The sequence below is a fragment of the Carassius auratus genome, chromosome 6 (genome assembly GCF_003368295.1).
Source record: "Carassius auratus strain Wakin chromosome 6, ASM336829v1, whole genome shotgun sequence".
Taxonomy (NCBI): domain Eukaryota; kingdom Metazoa; phylum Chordata; class Actinopteri; order Cypriniformes; family Cyprinidae; genus Carassius; species Carassius auratus.
Window position 1 is genome coordinate 23,535,643 of NC_039248.1, and position 24,036 is coordinate 23,559,678.

At 34.7% G+C, this 24,036-nt stretch overlaps 1 protein-coding gene across 3 annotated transcripts in view; it reads right to left on the reverse strand.

Annotated features, from left to right (window-relative positions):
- Positions 1–24,036, reverse strand: part of LOC113101987 (TOX high mobility group box family member 2-like) — a 112,500-nt gene that overhangs the window by 33,103 nt on the left and 55,361 nt on the right. For all 3 annotated transcript variants that reach the window (XM_026265721.1, XM_026265719.1, XM_026265720.1), the window contains one exon: positions 8,279–8,536. In XM_026265721.1, the coding sequence (XP_026121506.1) occupies positions 8,279–8,536 (258 nt within the window). The remainder of the gene's footprint in view (positions 1–8,278; positions 8,537–24,036) is intronic.

A 24,036-nucleotide genomic window follows, 5' to 3' on the forward strand; every position in this document is an offset into this window, starting at 1 on the left:
ACTTAAAATAAAAAATGATAAAAAATATTAATAAAACATATAATAATATCTTAATTACACTAAGTCAATAATATGTCAAAAAAGTCGCAACTGAGAGCAACTGATGTCAGATTTGACGTCTGTATCCGAGCTCTTTTTATCTCTCCTTGTTTTAGGAGAACCATTTGAGACAAAGTTACAGAGCGGGAGCTCAATGCTGTCTCTGGATCTGTGAAAGAGCATCTTCTGAGCAATATTCCTGCAGTTTCTCACCGTCAGCTGATGTGTGTCCAGATACATGCGGCGCGAGGGAATATGGACGTGATTCCATGCTTTGATAAGACACAGAAGCCACTGACAAAATGAGATAGAGTACATAAAGCAGGCCGTTATCTGCCGTGGTCGTTTGTGTCTCCTCATGTTTCCCTCTCGATAAGGACATTATGGAAAATACTATAGATATGCTGACTTCAACTCAAATCACTTAGTTTCCAAGCAACAACTGATGTCCTTCTTTCCTAATAATGCTGCAAACAATGAGACCACAATGACTAAACAAGAAGCGAACAATAACACTGACCACGCAGAAAACATGCCCAGAATTACTCAAATGCACATCTTTTGGAGTTGGTGAAATGTGACTTTATATACGCTCTTAGAAAAAAGGTACAAAAGCCGTCACTTTGACGGGACACTGTCAAAAGGTACTAAAATATACCATTTAGATATCAATATGTGCACTTTAGGTAAAAGACATTTACATTCAAGGTCCTGAAATGCAAGTTGAGGAACAAATGTGTGGAACAAATGTGTGCCTTTTTGAAAGGATTCTATGCCAGTAACAGCTTTTGTACCTTTTTTCTGAGAGTATATTATGGGTGTAAAACATGGGGTGTAAAAGATGATACATTAGAAATACAACATCATTTTATAGTTTGATTTAAATGTGACCTTATGTGCTCTGCAAATGTGATGAAATTTTAAACTATATATATATATATATATTACATGTAATTATGTGTAATGTTATGTTTCTCTATCTCCCTCTGTGCTATATATATATATATATATATATATATACGTGTGTGTGTGTGTGTCTGTGTTTGTGTGTGTTTGTGTGTGTGTGTGTGCGTGTGTGTGTGTGTGTGTGTGTGTGTGTGTGCGTGTGTGTGTGTGTGTGTGTTGTGAAAATCCCAAATTATATATGAAATAAATGTGTGCCCCATAACCTAAAGCCTCATATTTCCAGAAGAACGTGATTGGAAGATGCAAAGGAACTAAATTAAATCTGCAGATGACGCCTTGATTATCTCAATCCAAGCCCTAATGGACTTTATTAGAGAGATGAGATCAATTCTCATCAGGAAAAACACACACACACACACACACACACACATCTTCTCTTTCTCCCTGCCTTTTCTTCCTCTATTTTCTGCTGTAATGAAATTGGAAAATAACTTCTATTTCTTTAAAGCATTTCTTAATATACAAGCCTGCTCTCATATCATATTGCGCAGAAGGAAATAAGGCACCTTCTCCCAGGAGATAATAAAAGAATTGAATTTTTCCTTATCGGCCCGGTCATCTATTTTTCCACGGAATGCTATTACTTGCTGCCTGCGGTTGCTAGGCAACAGGAAATATTAATAGGGGCTTTTATTAGGCAGGCTTTCACAGTGCAGCACTAAAAAGAAGAAGTGGAAAACATGAATGTGTTACATAAATCTTTAGCGCTCTCGCAGCTTTTGCGCAAGTCTATGTTTCGCTCTTGATTTATCGCGCCTTCCCCTCGTTTATGGGAAATAGCGGTGTGAAATAAGAAAATGGTACATTACCCTGAAGGACTATTTGAAAATAAATAATCGCAAAGGTGAAAAGAAAGCTGTTTAGGAACCAAGGGGGTTTTGTTCTCCTCCTTCTCTCTCTCTCTCTCTGATTTCTCAGGGCCTATTGAACAGCCCGATGTTTTCCCCGTTCTCTCCGGATCCATCAATCATCCGTGTAATATTCCTTGCAGGAAATGCATTCTATTACGCTCTTTGAACTGCGATGCAGGGAAAGAAAATAAAAGATATTAATAGTTGCATAAAGCATTTCCGCTACAAATGTAATCCCCGTGTTGATGCAAATATCTTTTGCTTGATATTGATTAATCGCACATCGCTCCGTCCGAAAAACTCATTCCTCCATCTCTGTCTCAAAGCTGACAGATGCTGTTTCGATGTGCATTTTATTTTCAAAACTTGGGTGGACTTCAACAAAAATACATTTGATTAAAGCCGCTCGAAGGCCGGACGGCCGCAAATAGCCTGAGAGTTTGGGCAGGCCGTCATCTTCGGGCTATTTCTGTTCGAGTCCCGACCGCAGGACGGTTCATTCAGGCGGTGATGAATCTAGCAGTCTAAGTACAGGCTGGAAAACCATTACTACCTTCACAGGCCTCCAGAAAGAAAAACTTTGAGAGCTGGAGTGAAATTCCTGCTGGTTTGCATGTATTTACATTCATGCATCTGGCAGATTCTTCTAATCCAAAGCATGCATGCATTTTGATGAATTCATGCATTCCCAAATGCAACACTAAACATTAATGAATAAACACATTCCAGTTTGCATTCATGGAGTAAACACAAAACACTGAAACTTTAAACTACAGACTACAGCACAAACTACAACAAAACACTTGTACTCAAGGACAAACGCCTCAAACTGTTGCTGTAAATCTATGATACTGCAAATGATCCTTCATGATATCGCCCTTGAAATGTCATTGAAATGTGACATTTTTATTAATGAAGCATGTTGCATTCAAAATCTGCTTAACTTGATCAATTCATCAGGTGAGCAAACATTTTTAACTTTGATATCCAGGTTAGCTTACACAACTAAAAAGACTATAAGAGTACGTTTTACAAGAAAGCTTTTATACTTCAAAATTTAATGTGTTACTGGCCAATTCTTCATAGGCATGCAATTTCTGGGATTGCATGCTTTAAATTAAATATTTTCAGTATAGCTTTGCAAACATCTTTCTAAAAAAGCCATTTATCTGATTTATTAACATGTATGCTAAACAATACTACAATACTAAACCTTGTCAGCTAGGATAACTTGATGCAATAGTGATCCTTCCTTGCTTTTATTGTACTGAAAGTTTAACATGACATAACACTTTAAAGCTTTATACTTAAAGTATTCATAATGTACATTGTAATGCATTATACTATTTTGTCATGTGTTTTAATGCATTATACTTTCTGAAGGAGTTACAATGAATTTGTATGCATTATAACTGTGGTTACAATATAAGAACATATAATGCATCATAAAGTGCATTACAAGGCAAAATGCATGCATTAAAATTACTTTTAGGATTATGTATACAGGCTTTAATAGCGTGCTGGATAAACATATCATTCACAACAACACCCTAAACTGAATGGATTAATAAGATATAGTTGGTTTTGATGACTTTAATGTTTAGAAACTAGTAGTACTCTGGTTACTTCACATGTTTTCAACTTGAAATGAACCTGCATTACCAGTAAAGACTGCTGGTCCAGATATTTATACTTCATCAGAAGCACAAACGCAGTTATGGAGATGGAAGTTGTGTGCATACAGCAGTGCTCCATCTAAATAGTTTGATATACTTTAAAAAGCTCTTAGTACTGATGACATTCCATTCAAAGCAGTTTTCCGTTTATCCTAGTGCTGTGTTCATTCATTCACCTCTTTTTACCCCTCCTATCCTCCTCGTCGTTGCTCTATCACTCTTTCTGCTCCTCCAGCCCATCTCTCTCCATCTCTTTTCTCTGACAGTCTCTCTCTCTCGCTCTGCACCGCTCTAATGAAAAAAGATCTCTTCAGCTCGATCTACTCAAGATGGAAGATGAAACCTAATGGCTTTTCTTCTCTTTTCTTCTGAAGATGGAATATATGCACTGACCCCCTGATGGCAGAGATTCATTTCATCAGCAAAAGCTTCTGTTTGGAAAAGCTCGGACAGAACCGCAAATACACATCTACGAAACAACACCACAACAGGATTAACTGTAATGGACCGGTGCTTTTTGCTTTGAATTTTGCGGATATAAACAAAACAGAGAACAGAACAGAGAACAGAAAACATAACGAAACAAAACAAAAGAGAACACAGAGCACATAACATAGAACAGAAAACGGAACAGAACAGAACACAGAAAAGAAACGAACATAGAACGAAGAACAGAACTGAACACAACACAGAAAAGAACAGAACACAAAAACAACAGAACAAAGAACAGAAAAGAACAGAACACAAAAACAACAGAACAAAACAGAAAAGAAAACAAAACAAAAACAGAAAAGAAAAGAAAAGAACATAGAACATAGAACACAACACAACACAGAACAGAACAGAACAGAACAGATCAGATCAGAACAGAACAGAATGGAACCGAAGATAATGGAACGGAATGGAACAGAACAGAGCGGAACCAAATGGAACCGAAGAGAATGGAATGGAACGGAACGGAGCAGAACCGAACAGAACAGAACAGAGCAGAGCAGAGCAGAGCAGAGCAGAGCAGAACAGAACAGAACAGAACAGAACAGAACAGAATGGAACTGAAGAGAATGGAACGTAACAGAACAAAACAGAACTAAACCGAACGGAACCGAAGAGAATGGAACAGAACAGAATGGAACACAGAACATAGAACATAGAACACAACACAACACAGAACCGAAAAGAACATAACAGAACAGAACAGAACACAAAAACAACTGTACAAAACAGAACAGAAAAGAAAACAAAAATAGAACAGAAAAGAAAAGAAAATAACATAGAACACAGAACACAACACAGAACAGAACAGAACAGAATGGAACATAGAACATAGAACATAGAACATAGAACATAGAACACAGAACACACAACACAGAACCAAACAGAACAGAACAGAGCGGAACGGAATGGAACCAAAGAGAACGGAACTAAACGGAACAGAACTGAATTGAACCAAAGAGAACGGAACGTAACAGAACAGAACTGAACAAAATGGAATGGAAGAGAACAGAACAGAACAACACAAACAGATCAGAACACAACACAGAACATAACAGAACAGAACACAAAAACAACTGAACAAAACAGAACACAAAACAAAACAAAAACAGAACAGAAGACAAACGAACATAGAACGAAGAACAGAACTGAACACAACAAAGAAAAGAACAGAACACAAAAACAACAGAACAAAACAGAAAAGAAAAGAACACAGAACACAGAACAGAACAAAAAACAGAAAAGAACAGAACACAAAAACAACAGAACAAAACAGAAAACAAAACAAAACAAAAACAGAAAAGAAAAGAACATAGAACATAGGACATAGAACACAACACAGAACAGAACAGAACAGAACAGAACAGAATGGAACCGAAGAGAATGGAATGGAACGGAACGGAACGGAGCAGAACCGAACAGAACAGATCAGAACAGAACAGATCAGAACAGAGCAAAGCAGACCAGAAGAGAATGGAACTGAAGAGAATGGAACGTAACAGAACAAAACAGAACTGAACCGACCGGAACCGAAAAGAATGGAACGGAACAGAATGGAACACAAAACATAGAACATAGAACACAACACAACACAGAACCGAAAAGAACATAACAGAACAGAACAGAACACAAAAACAACTGTACAAAACAGTACAGAAAACAAAACAAAAATAGAACAGAAAAGAAAAGAAAATAACATAGAACACAGAACACAACACAGAACAGAACAGAACAGAACACAACACAGAACATAGAACATAGAACATAGAACACAGAACACAGAACACAGAACACAACACAGAACCAAACAGAACAGAACAGAACAGAGCGGAACGGAATGAAACCAAAGAGTACGGAACTAAACGGAACAGAACGGAACCGAACCAAAGAGAACGGAACGTAACAGAACAGAACTGAACAAAATGGAATGGAAGAGATCAGAACACAACACAGAACATAACAGAACAGAACACAAAAACAACTGAACAAAACAGAACAGAAAACAAAACAAAAACAGAACAGAAGACAAAAGAACATAGAACATAGAACATAGAACACAGAACCGAACCGGACCGATCAGAACAGAACAGAACAAAAAAACAAACCAAACACAAAACAAAACAAAACAGAAATCAAATCAAATCAAAACAAAACAAAACAAAACAAAACACAGAACAAAGCAATCCAAAGCAAAATAAAGCAAAGCAAAGCACAACCCAAAGCACAATAAAAACCAAAGAGAAGGTTACAATCCAGAAAAGATCATGCAACAAAACAAAACAACAAATACATGGCACTCTTTGTTGCACCACTGATAAAGCCCCCCGTACTTGTGCAGAGCGCTTGAATGCCATCGATCTACCGAACAAGACAAAATCAGCAATCTACAATTTCATTTCATCAAACTCAGATTGAAGCAAAGGTCATAAAAGGTCAGAGTAAAGCGTGGAATGTTATCAGCATCGCAATGAATAGGGCACAATACATATTCCCATTTATACAGCTCACAGAGCATATAGCTTTCCAGAAATGATTGGTTTTATCATTGTGATTGTAGGCATATAAACCCTCACGCATGCCTCAACCAGAAACAACCTGAAATTTACAGCACAAATACTGCAGAACATAATCACTACATGGTTAAAGAAGTTTGCTTGGGGAAGAAATGGGAATAAAATGGCAGTCCATCACGCTGAACGTTTCATTTAGTGAAGTATTATTGACTAGCACACTCTATTCACCCGCTCGATGGGTGTCAATATAGAAATGGGATCTCGAAATGAAAGAATGGTTGATTTAATGCATTCTGGTAGCTCAAGAAATTGCATGCATAGATTCATACGGCTGCAGAACCGCTGTCATCCATTTTGTGCTGCTGCCTGATGTCCATTTTAAGTGGCTTCTTTTGTAGAGAGCCATTAGAAAATGACCAGAGTTGAGTTGAATTTAAATTCTGTCCCGCTGTTGCATCAAATTCCAGTTTCACAATCAAAGTTTAACAATCAAAAGGCACAAATAATAAAGCCATGGCATATAAAAAGAATACACTGTGTTTTGTTTAAAAGAGGTGAAATAAAAAAAAAATGTCTAGTGTTATTTCATTATTATAGTAGCATAAAATGTATCAATATTTTGATTTTGAATAAATTATACTTTTTTTTTACTAAAGTTGTAATTTGCTTTATTTTAATAATACTAATTATTATAATTATAATTTTAATAATCATTTAATAATATTATTTTATTAATTTATTTTTAATTCAGATTTAAAAATATATATAATTTTTTATATTTCTGTTTACCTTTATTTTTTCAATTGTAGCAATTTTTGTACTTAGTGTATAGTTAAATATAACTCAGTTTTGTATTCTTAGGGAATAAAATTCACCATTGAATAATAATTCATCTTAGTTATTTTAGAATTAAACTAATATAATATTTATTCATATTTGAAATTAACTTTTATTTTTTTAAGTTCATCAAATTATTTGTATTTTTATTTTTTAGCTTGCATTTAGCTTCAGTTTTTTTATATTTCAGATTTAGCACTTTTGTTCTTACAGTAGTACTTATAATTGTTAAATATTATTCTTCTCTGCACTTTTAAAGAGTGAAATCCACATTAAAGAAGATTCCCTTGAATATTATTTTAGTATTATTGTGGTATTATATGCTAATATTTTGACAGGTTTTAGCTAGTTTTCATAATTTAATCAAATGCTTTTGTCATTTTAAATTTTTCTTAAATATTTCTGTTTAGCTATAATTTATTTTTATTTCAGTCTTAGAAATTTATATATATATATATATATATATATATATATATATATATATATATATTTTTTTTTTTTTTTTTTTTATACAATTTTTAATAAAATATTTTTTTTTACTTCGAAAAACTGTTAAATGTTTATTTTTTTTTTCAGACTGATTTCAATGCACATTTCAACCCAAAACCACTAGTAAGAAATAATATCTATTTTGCATTTTTAAAGAGTGAGATTCACCCCTAAAGATGAATTCCTCAGTGTTTTCCCAGGCGTTTCTGTGGATTTCTACACTTTATGAGGGAGTTTCCACAGATGGCAGATTTGACGACACTCCTGATATTTCTTTATAGCTCTCAGAGTCTGTGTTAAGCAACGAAACACAAAGTAATGAGCACTGGATATGAGAAAGAGGAGGAAAAGCAGAGAGGAATGGAATGGTTGAAGGAACTCTGACACCTGACTGCTGTCTATGTAGGGCACTCACCGAGGGCATCTGGCTGGACAGCAGGTGTCCGTCCTGGGCGAGCATGTTGGACATCATGAGGGCGGGCAGCTCGGAGTACGAGTACGGGTTGATCAGGCCGTTGTGAGGGATGGAGTGACACAGGTAGCTGGACTCGGGGTCCATCAGGTGCAGCAGCGGCGGCTCGGGGTGATTCGGCGGGGTTATAGGGGGGATCTCGTAGTCCTCGTCTCCCCCTCCTCCGCCGTTCCCATTGCCCCCTCCCTGTCCGGAGTAATTCTGCAGCGGAGAAGAAAGAAAATCACTTAGGGCCCTATAATACACCCAGCGCAATGCGACGCAAGGCAAGTGTGTTTGCTAGTTTCAGTCCGGCGCCATTTTCCTGGCGCCACGTTGTTTAATTAGCAAATGCATTTGCGCTCATTTTTGCGCCCATGGGCGTGCTGGTCTAAAAAAGAGGTGTGTTCAGGCACATTGCTATTTAAAATAGCTCAAAATAGACTGCGCCATAGACCAACTCAAACCTGGTCTAAAGTCTGGCGCAATGGTTTTTCTTTGTTATTAAAAGAGTGTACACGCTGCTTATTAAACACAGGGACGAACAGCAGCACACAAACATGCCAAATATTAAAAATTAAAGGATTGCAATTCATAAAATTTTATTTTTTGTATTTATAAATGCCTACATGTTGTAATGGACAGTCATCGCATGTATCAGAATTAGGCTATCTATTTGCTTGCACAGCTTCACAGTCTAGAAAAGTAATGTGAGTGGTGTTTTTCTTGTTAAAATAAAATAAAATAAAATAAAATGTTTAAATACAAATATGTAATAAAATAAAAATACAACTTAAACTAAAATAAAATAATAAAAAAATATTATTAAATACAATAAATAAAATTAAAATATTTACATTTAAATACGATAAATAAAAAATACAATGCATTTTAAAAATAAATAGATAATATAAAAAATTAATTTATGTTGAAATAAAATAAATTCTGTTCAAATACAATAAATTAAAAATGTGTTATAAAAATAAATACAATAAATACAATTAATTAAATTAAATCGCAACTTATGTTCAAATGAAACAAATAAATTAAAATAACACTTATGTTTAGGTAAAACAAATATTTATATTAAAGAACATACAATATTAATAGAACATACAATAATAAAATACATCAATTTAAATTAAATAAACAACATTTTGAATCAAAAAACATTTTAAAACTTTACAGTAAGTCTGAACACTTCTGAACGTATGAGCAATAAGAGATGTGATGATCACCTCATTACTTTGTGAAGTGAGATATAAACACAACTATTTAAATATTATGCAGTTGGCAGCTTCCGATTTGGCTCTGGAATCACAAAAAATTTGCTGGATTTACGGCATTATCACAATCAACTTTTGGAAGCACAGACCATGTTTTCATTGCGCTAAAGTTTGCGATTGGCTCTGGTGGTTTCCCGACACTCGTGCCTCGCATCAGCCGCGTTGACGTCTGATGTTAAATTCAGGAAAGAGGAAAAAGAGAGAGAGGGAGAGAGATTGCCTGGGTATTCAAGAGGGAATGAAAAGCAATTTTGTAGGAGGCGATCTGACTGGAGCCCCGTCCATAATGACTGACTCAAATTAATCATCAGAAATAATATTCCGCTGTCAACCATTCAAGAGCTTTTTTAATAGAATTTCTATGATTCATGTCTGCCCGTATACATCAAACAGTCAGTTCTGCAACATTTCAGAAATCAATTCAATATCATCTTTGTGTTGCCTGTCATCTTCGCCTGGAGAACGGCCATTTATCTTGCAAACAAATACTTTTAGCAAATACTCGGCCGTGGAGAAGGAGAGAGAGACAAGGATTGTGGGACCTTGCCACCATACATTACTCAAATCACAAAGTTCTCCCAAATATATCACCCGTCTGAGCGTCTCCGAAAGGATAAAACGCTAAACGTTGCTTTAAGAAAGAGAATACATTAACAAGGCTATGATGCTTTAAAGGATCTACATGATGCTGATGAACCTGTTGCACTCAATCTACTGCATGCCTTTTATTTATCAGTCAAAGCTCTTTTAGTGTAATTGTACAAGCGTCCAGCTTCAGTTCGAGCTTCTGGTGTCAAATCTTGTCTGGTTTTGACCAAGTAAAGGTCAGAGTAACGTCAGTAATATCTCCAGATGAACTCTTACTGGACTGAAGCAGCTCAGCTTTACTTGATTCTCCATCAATCGTGTATTAGAGTATCAAATACATTACAAAATACCACAGTAATGCCATAGTACACATCAAAATACCATGGCAAATGTCCAAATTAGAATGGTAATACAATGGTATTCATGGTATAAGTACAACATACTATATTAGTACCATGGTAAATGCCCAATATACCACACTATACATAGTGTATTTCCAAAATACCATGGTATGCATGGTATACATCCCTAATACTATGGCGCACACAAATATTGTACACATCCAAAGTAGTAGCACCATGGTAAATGCCCAAAATATCACATTAATACCATGGCAAATGTCCAAATTAGAACGGTAATACAATGGTATTCATGGTATAAGTACAACATACTATATTAGTACCATGGTAAATGCCCAAAATATCACATTAAAAAATGGAAAATGTCCAAATTACCATGATAATACAATAGTATTCATGGTATAAGTACAACGTACTTTATTAGTACCATGGTAAATGCCCAAAATACCACACTAAACATAGTGTATTTCCAAAATACCATGGTATGCATGGTATACATCCCTAATACTATGGTGCACACCACGTTGTACACATCCAAAATAGTAACACCATGGTAAATGCCCAAAATATCACATTAAAACCATGGAAAATGTCCAAATTACCATGGTAATACAATGGTATTCATGGTATAAGTACAACATACTATATTAGTACCATGGTAAATGCCCAAAATATCACATTAAAACCATGGAAAATGTCCAATTTCCCATGGTAATACAATGGTATTCATGGTATATGTACAACATACTTTATTAGTACCATGGTAAATGCCCAAAATACCACACTAAACATAGTGTATTTCCAAAATACCATGGTATGCATGGTATACATCCCTAATACTATGGTGCACACAAACGTTGTACACATCCAAAGTAGTAACACCATGGTAAATGCCCCAAATATCACATTAAAACCATGGAAAATGTCCAATTTCCCATGGTAATACAATGGTATTCATGGTATAAGTACAACATACTTTATTAGTACCATGGTAAATGCCCCAAATATCACATTAAAACCATGGAAAATGTCCAATTTCCCATGGTAATACAATGGTATTCATGGTATAAGTACAACATACTTTATTAGTACCATGGTAAATGCCCCAAATATCACATTAAAACCATGGAAAATGTCCAATTTCCCATGGTAATACAATGGTATTCATGGTATAAGTACAACATACTTTATTAGTACCATGGTAAATGCCCCAAATATCACATTAAAACCATGGAAAATGTCCAATTTCCCATGGTAATACAATGGTATTCATGGTATAAGTACAACGTACTTTATTAGTACCATGGTAAATGCCCAAAATACCACACTAAACATAGTGTACTTCCAAAATACCATGGTATACATGGTATACATCCCTAATACTATGGTACACACAAAAGTTGTACACATCCAAAGTAGTAGCACCATGGTAAATGCCCAAAATATCACATTAATACCATGGTAAAGGTCAGAAATACCATGGGAATACCACACTCTACATGGTACATGTCCAAAATACCATTATGTCAGATTTCAGGCTTTAGAGGGTTAATTTAGTTTACGTTTCGAATACTGTAAGCGTCGGATTTCTCCAAAAGTGCCGTTTTTGAGCACAGACGCTCTGCTCTTGTTTTGAAGAGAACGATGAGACTGAAGAACTGTCCTCATGTTTGGATGAAGACACCGCTGAGATATTCGTCTTTCAGTCGATGTGATTCGCTCGGACACATGGTCGCGCTGCGGCCGCTGGATATTAATCTTCCATATAGTTCTGCAGGCCTTTGAAGACTGATGTCTTTGTAGACTCCGGGGCCTCCCCTGTTATTGTCCGCTCTAACGGATGTGAAATGAACATTTCCTGAGATTCAGTTTCCCTCATAATTGTTGGAAGGAAACTAAATTGTGTGTTGTAAACAGGGGGGGGCGAGCAGCTATTGTGTGAAGAGAGTCGTCGGGTCCTCAAGAGAATTCTCCTCCTTCACGAATTACACATTCACCTCTTTAATTGTGAGATGAGATGAAGCTCCGTAGATACGCTCCAGCGTCAGCAGATACAGCGCTGGAGAGTCAAAGCTAGAGGAATAAATAACACCTCACGACAAAACCCATCACTCCCGATGGTAATACTGTCACATTTACTGCACTTAACCTTACAAAAACATACTGTGGTGCTACAATGAAATTCATGTGTCATGGTATTTTCTTCAATTTCCATATGCAAAAACATGATGGTGCTACCAAAATACACATCCAATACCACAGTAACACTATGTTGCACGTCCAAAATACTACTGTAATACTATATAAATGTCCATAAAACCACTGTAATACTATAGTACGCATGAAAAATACCATGGTAAATGTCCAAACTACCACATTTGGGTGTAAGCCAAAAATAACAATATAAAACCATTATGGTAAATGCCCAAATTACCACGGTGATGCCATGCTATACTTGGAATATGTCCAAAATAAACATGTGATACAATAGTACACATTAAAAAAAAAACTTGTACTAATTAAATGCTCAAAATACCACTGTAATACCATGGTACAGGACAAAAAAAAACCATGATAATACCATGCTATGCTTGGTATACATCCAAAATGCCACAATTATACCACGGTATACCTTCGAAATATCCCAATAATACTGTTATATATCCAAAATACCATAGTATACATAGCATATGTCCAAATTACTCCCATAATACCATGGTATACATAAAAAATCCATGGTAATACCAATATTCATGTTCAAAACTCCATGGTCAGAAATAGTTGTACATTGGTAAAATGCCCCCAAACACCACAGTAATAACACTGTACATGTCAGAAATAGGGAATCCTACGATATGCATCTAAAATACTATCATAATACCATAATATATGGCCAAAATATCACATTAATAACATGGTACAGGTCAAAAATACCATGGTAATACTCTCCCAAAATGAATACCATGGCATACTCTCCCAAAAATACCATAATAGTTCAACTCTACTTTCTGGAACTTTTTTTTCTAAGTCAACCACATTCATACACTTCGAAAAGTTCAGTAGGCTTCCACATGGACTACCCTGGTGTTTTAGACTTGGTACTGTGGTAGATTTCTGTAAGGAACATCGAGTTGAGCAGATGTAGGATTGTAAATGTGTAATGCTTTGAGATCTGAAGTTGAAGTCCATTAGCTGAAGCTCCATTCAGCACCGCGGAGCGACGGCTGACTCATCACACATCTCCCGCTCATGAAAGGCCACGTTCATCAAATCCGTCCACGTCATGCTGATTTTAAGGATAAATGCTAACAATGGATTCAGTGGGTGTTTTGTGGGGAAACCAGGAAGGGACGGGACGTTTGTCAAAAGTAGCAGAACGTCCTTGACGATAAAATGTAAATCTCAAGGTTGCGCCATGTCGAATGATTCGGAAAAATACATAATTCATCCGCCTCACTTCAGGACGTGATTATATGTATTACACATTTAGAAGCTGCTCTTCAAAGCTTCATCGCAAGGCAGTTGGTAATAAGACAAATGTTTTTTTTTTTCTCCTCTTTGTTTGCCTCTTTTTTCATTTTGCTGCTCCTCCTCAATCTCTCCGTCCAATTTTCAAGGATATTAGAACTCAATTTGGATGCAAGATGGCGTTTTGCATTGAGTTTGAGGGTTTCAATTTGTCGCTTTCATTAACTGAAGAGGGGACGCCACTTTGAAACGAACGCTATCAAATTCCCGGGAATATTTACGATGAAACATTTGGTGGTGGTTTGTCGAGGAGGCTGCTGGAAAGTCGACTCACATTTGTGCATCTGATCATATGCAAACGTGCACAAACCCAACGCCTTCTGTTTTCATAAACAGATGAACGGCTAGTTTGTGTAAATGATGGAATAATGAAAAGAGAAGAGAGTTTTTCTCATTTTGGGAAGGCATCCAACTCTATCTGGCATCGATTTAAAGCCATTGTATGATGTTGGGCTGATTAGAAATCCAACCATATGAGCGTGCGAGCTTCAGTCTTAACACAACAGATGCCATTCAGACATAAATCTATTTCAATCTGGCTTATTAAGACCATTATTTCCACAACTACAGTTTTACATGTTCTGAAGCATATCTGTATGTGCAAAACTCAACGGCATATTGGTTTATCTAGCTCCTTCTGTGTATTTTTTATTTGTTTGTTTTTACCAGTTTTCTTGTCCAGCAAGTGAAAATCATGCATCTGATGGCTTGAAATGCATGCATAAAAATGATGCATTTAAAAGGGAATATACCGTAGTTGAAAGAAGCAAACTTCTCTCCTCATGACAGTGACGGAGTGCTTTGAATGCTATATTAATATTCGCATTTATTAAAACTAAAATAAGCTGCACAGCCTCACCTGTTAAGCAAAATAATATTTCTGAATTAGTAAAATGTCTGGGAGGAATACTTACTCAAGTGCAAATAATAAAACTCTAAAAGTTTCTTGTTTGGCGAGGCATATGTGATGTGCTCGTGTGTTTAAAAGCATAATGACAGATTTTTCTAATAAGTATTTTTCTATAGACCTCCAGCGACATGCGGTGATGGATGCCTGAGTGATCTAACCTAAAACACATCCCCCACAAACCCAACGAACGACAGACAAAGAAAGACATTTATCTGATTCCCATTCACTCTCTCTCTGTGTGTGTGTGTGTGTGTGTGTGTGGATGGGTGGGTTTATCAAAGACGATGTTTTTGGAGCATCATCTGTTTTTATTTGGCTGACGGACAGCAGCACCATCATAAATTACCCCAAGACCAGACACAGAGAGAAGGAGCGTCTGTGTGTGTGTGTGTGTGTGTGTGTGTGTGTGTGTGTGTGTGTGTGTGGACACAATCGTTCCCAGAAGTGAGATAAAATGACAAAATCTCCTTTTGGGGACGCAGGTAAAGGTGAAAACCATTCATAACTGAACCAAATACTGAGTGAATACATACAAATGCATGCATTACCTATTCCAAAAATGCAAAATGATCTTTAAGGATTAAGGGGTAAACTTGCAATAGTTCGTAGTGCTTGCAAAGTCAAGTATGCAAAAAATAAGCAAATAAATAAATTCTATCTATAGACATTTGAAACAGGAAGAAACTGTCCTAGTGAATTGATACATATAAATGCATGCAATTTTTATTCTAAAAAGGGTTTACATAGGATTAAGCTTGTTACAGTTAATAGTGTTTGTTTAGTCAAGTTTCCCAAACAATCATCTATGTACACTTTTCTCTAGAGACAGGAAGAAATCACCCAAGTAAATAATAAATTATTCATGAATTAATCAATATAAATGCATGCATTTTAGTTCTAAAAATGCAAAATGTAAACCCAGTACATTTTGCATTTTTAGAACTAAAATGCATGCATTTATATTGATTAATTCAACCCTAATTGCAGTTAAGGGTTTAGCTGTAGTTCAGCTTGTAATAGTAGTGTTTGCCAAGTTAGGCATTGCAAAAATCATCTCACTTGAGATGGGAGGAAAGCACCTTAATTAATTAATAAACATAAATGCATGCATTACTAATTCTAATAATAGAATAAGCTTGTAATATTTAGCCGTGTTTGCCAAGTATTTTCACTTGAGACAGAAAGAAACCACCCATGTGAATTATTAATGAACAAAGTAGTATAAATGCATCCTTTACTAATTCTAAAAATGCAACATTTTCTCTCAAATACAAGTATCCCTTATAATAATCAACACTTTTCAGTTGAAAACTAGCACCATAGAAACCCCCTTTTAATCATCCAGCACACCCTAGCAACCAAACAGCAATATGAAAAGCATGTTTTGCATGGTTTGCCTTTAGAAAACTTAACGATCCAGTCATTACAAGCTTTATGTATGTGTCTATATGTGCTCATTTAGACAGGCAGGTATAAAGCAGCACCTTTTCCAACAGTGGATTGGATTATATGCGTCTGCAGCGAGAGATAATTAATAAATATCCGGCTAAATGAAACCTAATTGCAACAGTCACACACACACAGTCGTATTCACCCATAAATAAAGTGAATGTGCAGCCTACATACCATCTGCTCCAGTCTACATTATTCTGAGAGCATGTGGACGAGGCGAAACATTTAACCTTCAATGTGTTCACTCAAACACCATATGCTCAAGCGCCAATTTACAGTCTGAAATATCCAGAATCTTTACATTCTCATCAGCCCGGTTCGACCCAGTCGGATTTCTACAGTTCAATAGCACTTGAAGGAAACATCTAAAGAATAAAATAGCACTTTTTCTTTTGTACCTCGCTGTCGGCATCCTCCATATGCATATGCATGAACATGCGCCGTTCTCAACAATATTTATCAGAGCAAAAGAGGCGTGTTATAGAATCATAGTGGGGGAAATAAAAATACTGCATAGACTTTTGGTTCTCTGCAGAGTTTTATAAACCATGCATCAATGCAAAAAAAATAAGACAAGCAATATTAGCAATAAGTGGTGTTGTCATGATAATTTACATGTCATATTTTCTTTCAGATGTGCATGTGGATCAGCAATCGTGCATGATTCAGTGTTTCGATAAAAGTTTTTGGAAATGTGCAAATTTCATGCCATAAATGACATATGCAGACATTTCAGCATACAATTTATTTCAGATTTTCAGATTAGAGTTAATATTTGTTCTGCTGAAATCATTTGAAAGCAAGCTGTGTAATACATACTTGTAAAAAAACATTTATATGTGCACATTTAAAAATATACTTAAAAAATGTGGGTCTTGTTTTTTAAAAGAAATTAATATTTTTATTCTGCAAGGATGCATCGCATTGATCAAAAGTGAGAATAAAGACATTTCTATGAATCTGTGAACCCTGAAAGATAAAATGCATCACAGTTTCCACAAAAATATTGTGCAGCACAATTGTTTTCAACACTGATGACAATCAGAAAATTTCTCGAGCAGCAAATCATCATATTTTCATGATTTCTGAAGATCATGTGACACTGAAGAGTAGAGTAATAATGCTGAAAATACAGCTGCGCATCACAGAAATAAATTATATTTGAACTTATATTCACATAGAAAACAGTTATTGTAAATTGTAATAATATTTCACAATTTTACTGTATGTTTGAACAAATAAATGCAGCTTTAACTTATTTTAAAAAACATAAAACTGTTGCTACTCTAAGTATTTCCAGCATATCACACAGTTAATCCAACAAGTTAAAACCGTCCTCATTTTCCCATCATGCTCTTCTCAGGTGTTCATTCTTTGTCTTTCATAAAACAGCTATAAATAGTAAGATGATTCAATCAACAAGAAAAGGGGAATGACAAAGTCCATTTGAGCATTATGAGAATTCTGGGAAATCTGAGGTCATTATTACTGCACACTGGACTGGAAGAAAAACACAACGTGAATATTAGAGACAGAACGAGAGCGGAGGGGAATCAAACTAACGATGAACACTCAGGTCACAGACGTGAGACGAAGAAGCTGCGTGACGTCAGCCAGATATTCACAGCAAATGTCAGACGTGATGTGTTTTTATGAGTCTTACAGCACATAAGTTCATATGATGTGTGATCTCTGCAGGGTTCTGGGTTCATGAAGGGTTTATAAGGGATTGTTAATTGCTAATCAAATTGTCTACTAAGCTGACCTCCAAGTATGAGTTATTGTTATTATATTTTGAATTTTATTTTTAGATTTTTAATTCTTCTTAGGGATCATGTTACATGAAAGAATGGCGTAATGATGCTCAAAATTCAGCGTTGCATCACAGGAATAAATTACATTTTAACATGTATTACAATAGAAAACTGGTATTTTAAATTTCAATAATATTAAATTTTTTTACAGTTTTTACAGTATTTTGTAATTGGGTTCATGATGAGTTTTTAAGAGATTGTTAATTGTTAATCAAATCAAATACTACTACAGTTATTGTTAAAATTATTGATTTTTGATTTTCAGTTTTCATTTTAATATTAAAGTATTAGTAATTCTGTTATATATATATATATATATATATATATATATATATATATATATATATATATATATATATATATATATATTCTTTTTTTTCTATAGTGTCTATAGTTTAATATTACATTTTAGTTTTTGTTTTATTTATTTTAATATTTCTACTTAATCTAAACAAAAAATTTGAAATATTGCCTTGGCAAATATATATATATATATAAACATTTTTAGTTTAAGATAATAACCCTGTCTTAAGAGAATACATATATAGGTGCATCTAAAAAAAATTGAATATCATGAAAATCATTTTTATTTTAAAATTACTGAGTGCATAAATGAACATACTTTAAAGATCTTAAACTTTTTAAATATATTGCCACAATATACTCCCTTCTGAGACACCTTATTTTAGTCAGCAAAACATGTATACTTAAAAAAAGAACAATTTTGATATTTATATTATGAAAATATTCCATTGAACACTGAACGTCTTAATAAATATTGATAAATCACTTAAAAAATCTAATCGTAAGGCTAGTATGCCACTTAGAGAGTATGTAGACAGCAGGTTTGCACACTAACTAACAATCTTACAAACACTTAATCTTATAAATATCACACGCTGGAGTGAATCATCACAATCTGCATTCAGCATCAATATGAAACTTAGTTTCTACTGTATTCAGGCCTGATCTAACAGTGAAAGCTCACTGTACTGAGACGTGCATGTTATACATGGAAAAAAACTCAATATAACAATATACAGTATGCAGTGACACGGACCTTCTGTCAGTTTTCCTCATGCATGCAGACAGACATTACTTTTTATTTTTATTTTATCTAATGCTCTTATTTAATAGCATTCTGTGCTGTGATGTTAATGACATTTAAATAAAAATGCAATGAAAATGCAATGACAGACAGTGATGCTTCCTTGAGCAGATTGAGTTTGTTCTGTGTCTTATATGACATGATTTAATGATATAACTAAATGAATATACAAAAACGTAGTGGAAGACGAGCACACAAGATACCGTATGAGCTGCTGAGGAAATGTTTATCTGTCTGCTTTAAACACAAGCAATGCAGCAGGAGGTGATGCACTTTTACTGTATATACACATGATTCTTAAAGTCATATAAAAGACTATAAACTACTGATAACATAAGCGAATCGAATAAACACTCAGCTGCATTTGTTAACAGTTCAGTGTCAGTGAAATATTCCAAACAGACAAAGACTGATGTGGACAAAACTCATGAAAACACACATGATTCAGCTCCAAAATCAGAAGAAAGAAAGAAGAAATCACATTTTGCATAAAGAAAATTAAACCTATGTTAAGCCTTTTTGCATCACAATATTATTTCCATGATAACCGAGCACATTTTCCCTCCAATTATCATTACTGAAATGCATCCAGATGTTACTTTTGAGTAAATTATGCCCTTGATGCTCTGCGGTGAATCTCATTAGGTTTGTTTTTTTATTTAAATCAGCATAAAATGCATGCTTGCAAAACTAATTTTACTTTAAAATATAAAAGCATTACAATAAATACTACCACTCTGCATATAGCTAGTGGACTAAGACCCAAAAATGGGTTGCTGATCCGTTCTGATGCATAACAAAAAGCCAAATGCAACTAATAGTGCATTTCACTAATGAGAGTTTGAGGGTACATTTATCATGAAAAATGGCACGCAATGCAAAAAAATCGTAATGATCCTAAACCAGGCTTCATTGTCTTTATGCAAAATCTAAATTGCATGGTGAAAGCTGAGCTGCACATGTTGTTTTGGGTTTAATGAGATTCACCCGTCGATCAGAGACATGGTTTGAGAGAGTTTTGCTGTGGCATCAGATCTAGCCGTCCAGCGATCTCTCTCAGCCTTTGTCTCCTGACTGACTCTCTGCTTGCTCAGCAATCGACTATAGAAATATTTTGGCAGGCTCGTGCTTTGTTTTCATTTGACAAAAGATGTGTGTTGGTAGCGGGGCGAGGGGGCAGGGCGACGGGCCGGCGCTCACTCCCTCACTTTCTTTTCAATCTAAACAGCAGGAGGAAGTTGTAAATCATAGTAATGTACTCAGCCGTAATTCGGACCAGCAGGGAAAGCAGCGCGCACACACACACACACACACACACACACACAACATACGGCGTGAGTTTACCGTCAGCACAAAGACGCTTTAATCAGTGAAAACAAGCCAATGACAACAGATCCCCAATCACAGCCAGTCACAGAAAACACACTTATCACACATCATCTCTCTATATAGAAATCTTAACCATGCTTCTCCTGCCTCTGGTGCTGTACGATCATTTTTGACAGAAAATAATATTTATATTTCTATTATTTCTATTTTATATTTTTTAAATATATTTATTTATATTTTAATATTTTATTCACATTTGTTATTAAAAAAATATATATATATATGTTGTTTTATTATTATTATTATTATTATTATTATGTATTTTATTTATTTATTATTTTTTAAGAATTTTCAGCATGGTACAAAACTTAGTACAGGTGAACAAAAATGAAAAAAGTCAAAAATAGTCACACTTGTACTCGTCATGGTCGAAAATTACCGCAAAGGAAATAAATGGGAAGCAAATTTCATCTAGTGGAAAGATTTAGTAATGCACCCAAATAAAATCGAACTAAAAGCTAATTTTTTGCAATATCGTCTCCAGATTTGGAACTCAGCATGCTTAAATTTATTTGATTTCCATATCATAAAAAAATGTATATATATATATATATATATATATATATATATATATATATATATATATATATATATATATATATATATATATATATATATATATATATATATATATATATATTTTTTTTTTTTTTTTTTTTTTTTTTTTAATAGTATTTCTTTGCATTATTCATAATTATAATTTCTAGCAAATACTCTGCCAAGTGTCTTCTTTAAAAAAGACCAAACTTAAACCTGTGCTCCAAAGCATTCCTTTGGCCCTCCCCATTAATCCTGGAACCAGTCCTAAATTTAATCTTGGCCTGACAGCTGAGTTTTGGATCGGTGTGTGTAAACTCTCTCAGTCCTGGATTCCTCGTCACCCCTCAGCAGCAGAATCTCTCTCTTCTGACGTCTCAGATCCGCAGCCAAACGCTGCTCTGGAAGAGTTTTCTCTCTCGTTCCTCTCTTTCTCTAATCACAGGCCTACTTGGCAACCAAAGCTCCGGGAAGCAATCAATAAAACCTTGTTACTCTAATTGTGAGATTATAATCTTGACCGCGACGTCTTCTGCATACTCAAACACCGAGTCCATTAGAGACATTTCCCAACGACTTTCTTCAGCCAAGAATGCAAATGCAAAGACTAACATTTACGCGTGCTATCACATCCAGATGAACCTCAGCTGATAAAGGAGGAGTAAATTGACACAGTGGTGGAGGACGGTTTAGCATGCTAATCAGACGCTGCGTTTTCAGAATAAGATCACGTTCAGAGCCATAGTTTACACACACACACACACACACACACACACACACACACACACACATTTTCATTTATTTCAAAATACAGTAAAAACTGTGAGATATTATTATAATTTACAGCTGTGAATAACTATGTGAGTACTGTAATGTATTTCTGTGATGCTCCGCTGTATTTTCAGCATCATTCCTCCAGTCTTCAGTGTCACATGATCTTCAGAAATCAGAATAATATGATGATTTACTGCTCAAGAAACACTTCTGATTATTATCAATGTTGAACACAGTCGTGCTGCTTCATAGTTTTGTGGAAACTGTGATGCATTTGATTTTCCAGGATTCACAGATAAACAGAAAGTTGAAAAAAACAACACTTATGCGAAATAGAAAACATTTGTAACATTATAAATGTCTTTCCTGTCACTTTGGATCATTTTAACGCATACTTGATTAATAAAAGCATCAATTGCATCTATAAAATGACAATTATTAAATATTATATTAGGATGCATGTCTGACAGTACATAAACGAGAGATGATTTGCATTGCAATAGGCCATGAAAACGCCACGCAGACGGAATCAGCATTGATGTTTTTCTCTGTAATCAATTCTCTCGCTATATCTGTCTGTCTCTCTCTTTCTCAGCTCCATTCGGCTTCCTACTCTCTCTCTCTCTCTCTCTCTTTCTCTCTTGTTGAGGCTGCTATCGATCGCCCGAGTCGGCTGGAGGTCAACCCTCGGCGGACTCCAGGCTCTTTTGTTAGTGGCGGTTACCGTGGCGATCCTCCGTGACCCTGAACACACAGAGGGCTCGTTAGGGGCCAAGTGGAGACAATCTCTCCCCTACAATCAGACAAGGTCAAAGGTCGCAGGAGGACAGGCTCAGACTCCTGGGAAGAACGCGGCGCCTGATCTGAGACCCAATGAGAGTGTGACGGACCGCGATCAGAACCGTTTCCATAGCGTTCATCTTCAATGGAGGCTTTCAAATAGAATCTGTTACAAAGTAACAGCGAATGGAAAAGATCAAAGATGTCCAGCCTCTCCACACTCTCCACACCTCTACACACGTTGAATTATGAATTGTCTTGTTTAATAACTATAATAATATAATAATAACTTGAGCTTCAGTGGAAGAATAATATCTGAGTCACATGATCAATGACTCATTTTTTACATTTGAAGAATAGTTTAATATTCATATGCTCATAAAACCTTACAATGGTAATATTTTTCTATGATAGTTATATATTTCAAAATGTTAAATTTATAAAACCTTTCTAAAACATTTCTGTAATATGTATATTTCACAAAACTTTGATGTTTGATTAGTTAAACAGAAATAATGCGAACATCCTTTACGTATGTTTTTGTATTGTAAATTTATAATTTATTTCATACAGTTTTACTAATAAAACCATACAGTGTTTATATTTCTATTATATTAATATATTTTTTTTTTAGGTATGAACTTATTTACTTACAGTACATTTGATTATTCACATAAAACAATATATTTTATTATTTATAAATATTAAATATATTGTATTTACGTATAAAACCTTACAATATTTATATTTGTAACATATTTTTGTTTCTCAAAATCCAAAAGTTTATTTCTTATTTCATATAAACTTATTTAATTTTATTTGATTAGTCACATGGAAATAATGCTGAATTTTTTAGCATATATATATATATATATATATATATATATATATATATATATATATATATATATATATATATATATATATATATATATATATATATGTATATATGTATATATATATATATATATATATATATATATTCATAAAATCTTAAAATTTAATTTATATTTATAATTGTTAAAAAAGCTAAAAGTTTGGTTGCAGTCAGTTTCTTATTTATTTTATATCTGAATATTTTGTTATAAAACTATTTTAATATAACAATATAATAGTTAAAGAATAACACATTATTATAATAGAAAACCAGCAAATGTGGAGCTTACATGTTTTCATATGCAAGTTAATTAAGTCAGT